This window comes from Sebastes umbrosus, chromosome 16, assembly GCF_015220745.1.
Source record: "Sebastes umbrosus isolate fSebUmb1 chromosome 16, fSebUmb1.pri, whole genome shotgun sequence".
NCBI classification, from domain to species: domain Eukaryota; kingdom Metazoa; phylum Chordata; class Actinopteri; order Perciformes; family Sebastidae; genus Sebastes; species Sebastes umbrosus.
In genome coordinates, this window is record NC_051284.1 from 29,096,479 (window position 1) to 29,103,074 (window position 6,596).

At 38.1% G+C, this 6,596-nt stretch overlaps 1 protein-coding gene and 1 long non-coding RNA gene across 3 annotated transcripts; one reads left to right on the forward strand and one right to left on the reverse strand.

Annotated features, from left to right (window-relative positions):
* Positions 1 to 200: 200 nt before the first annotated feature.
* vps29 (VPS29 retromer complex component) lies at positions 201 to 6,380 on the reverse strand. Of its 2 annotated transcripts, XM_037747074.1 has the most exons (5): positions 6,222 to 6,373; positions 4,543 to 4,554; positions 2,840 to 3,031; positions 2,016 to 2,251; positions 201 to 757 (listed from the first exon to the last, which is right to left on the reverse strand). In XM_037747074.1, exons 1-5 carry the CDS (start codon positions 6,222 to 6,224, stop codon positions 640 to 642), a joined length of 561 nt encoding a protein of 186 aa, XP_037603002.1. In that variant the 5' UTR covers positions 6,225 to 6,373; the 3' UTR covers positions 201 to 639. The 2 variants fall into 2 exon arrangements, with proteins under 2 accessions (XP_037603002.1, XP_037603003.1); XM_037747075.1 differs by lacking the exon at positions 4,543 to 4,554 and having other exon boundaries at positions 6,222 to 6,380.
* Positions 2,570 to 2,961, forward strand: LOC119474799. Its single transcript, XR_005203660.1, has 2 exons — positions 2,570 to 2,701; positions 2,744 to 2,961. It is a non-coding gene; the product is annotated as an uncharacterized LOC119474799 (long non-coding RNA).
* Positions 6,381 to 6,596: the final 216 nt, after the last annotated feature.

Genomic DNA, 6,596 nt, shown 5'->3' on the forward strand with positions numbered 1-6,596 from the left:
TTACATTTACACACCAAATTCCACCAAATGCCCGAAAGTATGTGGACATGCCTGTTCACCTGGGGCTTTTATTTAGTGGTTTTGTATTTCCCCGTCAGTAACTGTTCCTTCTCTACTCCCTGAATCAGAGTATATTATCCAGTATATGCACACATTCATATTGTTATTACTTTCAGTATTATTTACGACAAAACAACCGATGGAGTGAAATTAGATCTTTATTGTGGGAAATAAATGAATGAAAAAAGGCCGACTACATGAAGCTAAAGGCCTGTTTGTTACAGGACAGGACGAGGGCGAAAATGACAAAACAAAAAAAAGAAAAAGAAAAATGGCACCAAATATTTCTTTTGATAACAAATACATGTGACATTATTGCATTCTCTAACAGTTACCAAATGACAGCTGGGATACAAGCAACTGCTGATGACTTATAAACAATATAATACATATTTCTTCTTTTAGAGTTAAGTTACTGAACAGTTTGTTACAGCATTAACATTGTGGTGACTGCAGGGGAGATGCTGCCCCCTGGTGGAAAGGAATGAAACGATACACTGAGCCACGCTGCCACGCTACCCCATCTCCTCCTCTTCCTCCTCCTCTTCCTCTTCCCCCTCTTCTTCCTCACGCCATCCTTTAAGATTTCTTGTACTCGATTCTCTCCACCTTGACGTCGTCACCGATCAGCTGATAAACGTACGTGACCACTGTAGACGCCTGGATGTCCATTAATACAAAAGAGGGGATGATGTTGCTGTAAGGAGAGAAGACAGATGTGTTTTAAGGTCATAGCTTTTCCTGTTCGGACTGCTGACTGCTTGTAATCATAGTCAGTCTGGTTTCTACGGTTACACCTGTTGTATTGTAGGTCACACTGGAGAACATCGTCAGTGTAAAGAACATCTACAGCAACATCTCTTTCCAGAAAGTAATTCCCTATAACGACCTTCCAGAGGAACTGAGAGGAGCTGGGAATATTGATATTTTTAAAACGTAAACTAAAAACCCATCTATTTAGTCTGGCTTTTATACAGTGTTTTATAATTTATTTTTTAACTTATTTTATTTATCATCATCATTATAGTGTTTATTTTACTCTATTTTGTTTAATCAACATTTTATTGCTGGTCATTATCATCTATTTTATTCCATTTTATTTTATTAAAATTCCATTATTTTAATACAATCTGCTTATTTTCTGTAGTTTCATCATTTTTATTTAATAATTTGTATTGTTATTTTTATTTTCTTGTATTTTATTTATCTTTTATTATATTAAATACCCATCTTTTATTGCTTTCTTATTCATTTATATTGGTTGTTTTGGTGTGCATTAATCTCTAAATCCATTTTTAACACTCTATATTTTTGTCAATCGTCTGTCCAGCACTTTGAATTGCATTCGACTTGTTTGAAAGGTGCTATATAAATAAAGTTTGATTGATTGATTGAGTGGTGGAAGGATTCAATCCACCAATAAAACTATGTAAAAATACTCTGTTACAAGTAAAAATCCTGCATTCAAAATGTTACTTCATAAAAGTACAAAAGTATCAGCATTAAAATATACTAAAGTGCCAAAATTCAAAGTAAAGCAGCACTCAAGGATTTTTTTCTCAGTTTTGTGAAACATTATTTAACAATACTTGACTTACAGAGACATATTAGTTCTACTAGAACTATAATGTTTTTGTTATTTTTTTAATTTCTGTGTCTCTACCTGTTTGGAATATAATGCTGGTCTTTCTGTGTCAGTTTATCTTTTATATCTGTCTGTAGTTGTGCTTTTCTAAAATGATGCAAATAATCCCACTCCAGCTCACAGTGTCCTAATTCTAATTTATACTGCTCACATGAGAGAAACTGATGTTTTATAATCAGTGAAAAATGCAAAAATAAAACTACATGCATATGAGCTACAAATGTAAACAAAATGTGTTTTTTTAATTAGAATTTGTCCCCATTTCCTGTGTTTGTGGTTACAGTGGGAAGTGGTGAATGACTCCTCCTACCTTTCCAGTGCGCTGTAGGCTCCTGTGGCCGAACCCGGGTTGATGTAGAACTTGTTTTCGTTCTCGAACGCCTCGAACTTGTGTGTGTGCCCAGAGATGAGGATGTCGACATCCAGCTGTCTCTGGAGCAGCGCCAGACTGGCCATGTCGCCCCAGGGGATCACCTGGTGGCCGTGGATGAGGCCGATCTTAAACTGGCCCACCGTCACCACCTTCTGCTCCGGGTAGTTCAGGTTCTGAGAAGGAAACAAAAAAGGTTTGTTTTAATTTGAAAGTGCTATTTCTTGTAATAATACACTTGTTCTTCAATGTGACTGTTTCTACAAATTGTGAACGTAAAACTCAATTTGCGAGGAGGGAGCGATAATAATTTCATTACACGGCAATTAGTCTTTAGTACCAGCAAGAGATCCATTTCACTTCCTTCATGAAATTGAATATTCAGCCACATAAATTTTGGCTTTGTTGAATACTTGATTCTGATTGGTCAATCACGGTGTTCTACGGTCTGTTATTTCTTTATAGCAGACCACCGTCGCTATATATAACAGAACGTCATACAACTTGCATCGCCCTGATCTGGATTATTTTCTACATTAATCGATCAAGTCCAAGGTGATGCCTTTAAATGTCTTGTTTTGTCAATCTAAAACCCAAAGATATTCAGTTTTAGATGATATACAGATGTATGATAAAAGAGAAAAGCAAGAAATCTCCATATTTGAGAGGCTGAAAACAGAATTTTCTGCAATTTTTGCATGAAAAATAACTTCAATGAATATGGCTGTGCTTTTTTTCATTGTTTTCTACAGGCACACGCTGACCTCGTCAAAGTCTCCTCGGACTATGTGGACGTCCCCAGCGAGGGTCTTCAGGTAGTCATAGCTCTCCTTGGTGCAGAGGTTGCCCGTGCAGAGGATGTGCTGGATCTTCCCCGGAACCAACAGCTTCTTGAACTTGGCTGGCAGGGTGTTGCACCGGTGGGGGATGTGCAGGTCACCTAACACCAGGACCAACTGATGGCACACACAGAGACAGGTTAGTCACCCACCGATGAGGAAGAGTTCAGGCTGTGAGACGTAGCATCTCAACATTGGAAAATGAAAGTGGGCCGAGGATAGAGCTCTGTGGGACGCCGCAGGTCGGGATTTACTAAGTTGTCTGATATCTTGTTTGAAACTAGAGATGTTCCAATACCATTTCTTCCTTCCCGATACCGATTCTGAACTGGTATCGGATCAATGCATAGACTGGCGTACTCGCCGATACCTGATCCCGAATTTTGGGCAGTATCGGACGCATACTGGTATCGGAACAACTCTATTTGAAACCATCAAAATACAGTCCAGTTTTACGTTATTGCACCCGAATAACAACCTGCTCCAGATTAATTCAGTACAGTGATAAACAGGCTGAATTCATAAAGATCAAACTTGTAATAAATAAGCCATGTTTGTGAGTAACAAGCTGAGTTTATTAGGTGTCTGAATTCAAACTGGGTTATGAATGTTACTTCTTATATAATCTAAAAAAAAAAAAAAAAAAAACAGTCCATGGTGGAAAAATATGGATTGAATCAGCACAGCTGGATTTCAGACACTCAATAACAGATGTAGGACATGAGAGCGAGATAATTATGTTTTTCACACAACACAAGGAGTCAATAAGAATCAAACATCGACAAACTTGAAGGTTCATACTAAACATGAAACCCATAAATAACCTACTAACTCCACTGGAGAGCAGAGAGATGCTGTAAATGTTAATTGTGTGGTTGCAGGTTACAATTTTGGTGAGAAACAAACCAACACTTCAAGGTTGTACTTAACACAATAAATCAGTTTAGCTGATAAACGGTGCAGTTGGTGAGCTTTGAGACAAGTTTTTGTCACTTCATACACATCAAAAACATTGGCTAGTATTTAATTAGTTTGAGTTAATTGATTTCCAATAATAAATGTATACATACATTTGTCTAAAGCCAACATATTTGCCCACTCATGTTGATAAGAGTATTAAATACTTGACAAATCTCCCTTTAAGGTACATTTTGAACAGATCAAAAAATGTGTGATTAAATATTTTAATCGATTGACAGCCCTACTAAAAGTCTGTCCAATAAGGACAGCTCATTATTTCTGAAGTGGAAAGCCTCCATTCATGATGATTTCCTGTTTTGAAATAGATGAGTCACTAGTTAGGATTCCCAAAACATGACCTTAAAGCCCGTCTGAGTCATGGTAGATTTCTATACACGTTCTTGAGATCTACTCTTAGGTTTCCTACTCTGACTAATTTCTAGACTATTTTGTTTAAATGGAGTGAGGTCTTGTTTAGGAGAACAGACGAGAGCAGGTGTAATTAAAGCATCGTAGCCTGCTGGGCACCAGATCCCTACAGTGCAGTTGCTGAATTAGCAGCAGAACCAGCAGACCTCCACCGCTGTGCAATCTCAACCCTGTGTTAGTGTGGCAGGCAGAAGAGCGAGCATAAAACAGGGATCCAGCACAGAGCGAGGGGCACTTACCCGGTGACCAGCCTGGTTGATTGGAGACAGGCAATGAGGAGGGGGAGGAGGAGGAGAGTGGGGGATATAGGGAGGAAGGCGGGATGTGCGTGGAGAGAACGACACGAAGGGCATGATCAACGATACAAAAAGAAAAGAAACAAGAGACAAGAAAGAGTTGGGACAAGAGGAAAAAACTGAAATTAGAAATTAAAAAGTGGATGGATTAAGTAGACAGATATTAATCATTCAAAAATAAATAAGAAAAGTTAAACAACAATGTGGTCGAATCGATTGTTAATGGTTGATGGTTAGTGATGATGATAAAGCAAAATCATGAGGGGAAGCAAATCAAAGTGTTGACTGGAATTTAGTTATAAATCAGTGGTGGAATATAACTAAGTACATTTACTCAAGCAGTATAAATGTGTTATTTTCGCCTATCTATAAATTATGTGTTTGAATATTTTTGCATACTGGGGTCCCTAAACAGTCTTGAATTACATAAACTGGGTATCACTGTAAAGCTGAGACTCTTGTGGATCCAATGAGCCCAACTGTATTCATGTGTGATGATGTTAATCCCCATACATACTACATTTCATTTTAGTGAGACCATTTTTTTTAACTTGACCTCCCTGTATAAAATGACCTGTGGTGACCTCTAGGATAATCACAGCCTCATGAAACTTTACAGCCACAAACTAGAGACCTAGAGCATTCAGAGGATGGATGGATCAAACTAGAGACCTAGAGCATTCAGAGGATGGATGGATCAAACTAGAGACCTAGAGCATTCAGAGGATGGATGAATCAAACTAGAGTCCTAGAGCATTCAGAGGATGGATGGATCAAACTAGAAACTTAGAGCATTCAGAGGATGGATGGATCAAACTAGAGACCTAGAGCATTCAGAGGATGGATGGCTTTCCTAGCTAAATTGACAATAAGGGGGTTTCTGAGCAGTTTACACAACAGAAGTGCTCGCCATCCAATCGCCAAAAAATGCAATTCATGCAGAAATCTCCAAATGTGAAAAGTTTTTTTAAACCAAATCACAGCATGTTTTTTTCTATGGTGTTCCTCAAGGTCTTGGTGTCTTAATGTGGTATTCTGGAGGGATATAAACTACTAAAACACTACTGCACAACCTTTGATTATTCCAGATACAGGGAACAGAAAGAATGAATGAATGGACTAATACATAATGTGTAATTGTAGTCATTAGTTGACCTCATAAGTAATCCAGTTCAGGTTAATAACTGAGTGATAAACATCATTAGTGCTGCACAGGAAAAGTGCCTCTTAGCCTGTTAGCACAGCTAGCATGCTAGAAAAAGTAAAAAATGTGGTGATAGCAATTAAACAGACAACAATAATGGATGCTGAACAAACAGGACAAGGTTAAAGATCACCGTGCACATGTAAAGAGTGACTTTAAGGCTGCTTGCAGCTTGTTGCAGTGCATTATCTGATGTTGGAGTCTGAACGTTAAACTGCTCAGCTGTCATGTGACCGCTGCTCCATCTCAGAATGGAGCTTCCTCTAAAGAAACACTGAAATAAAGACTCTGTGGACGCTTTAAACCCCAGATGAAGACCTCTTTACGTTGTTAACTAGTCCTGGAAAACATCGAGCGTGAAAATTGGGGTGTAAATGAGGTAAATTATGGCCTTTTCGCCATTTCATTTCATACTCACCATCTTCTATTTTGCTGTTTCTGCTGGTCAACTTGCGGAAGCGCCTACGCACGTCACAGCGTCACGACGTCAGCCAATCAGAGAAGAGAGCGTCAAACTTCTTCTTCTTCTTCTTCTTCGTTGGTGTTTATTGGCGGATGGCAAACCATCTTAGAGGTGCATTACCGCCACCTATTCATGGATGTATTAAAAGAACACCTACTGGACTGGAGTGTGGAGCAGAAGATTGGCAGGAAAAAAATATATAATAATAATAAAATAAATAAATAAAAAACAAAACAATAAAATACAATTTAATATTTTTTAATAAATAATAATAATAATTAAATTCTCTCCATTATTCCTGTTGACCTTAAGTAATTAATTAGAAGATTG

Bases quoted from the DNA above. Each gene is read 5' to 3' on its own strand.
- vps29 (XM_037747074.1), bottom strand. The intron at 2,252-2,839 runs GTCAGCGTGTGC...TTTCCTTCTCAG, and splicing joins TCCGAGGAGACTTTGACGAG to AACCTGAACTACCCGGAGCA. The intron at 758-2,015 runs GTAGGAGGAGTC...CTCTCCTTACAG, and splicing joins GCCTACAGCGCACTGGAAAG to CAACATCATCCCCTCTTTTG.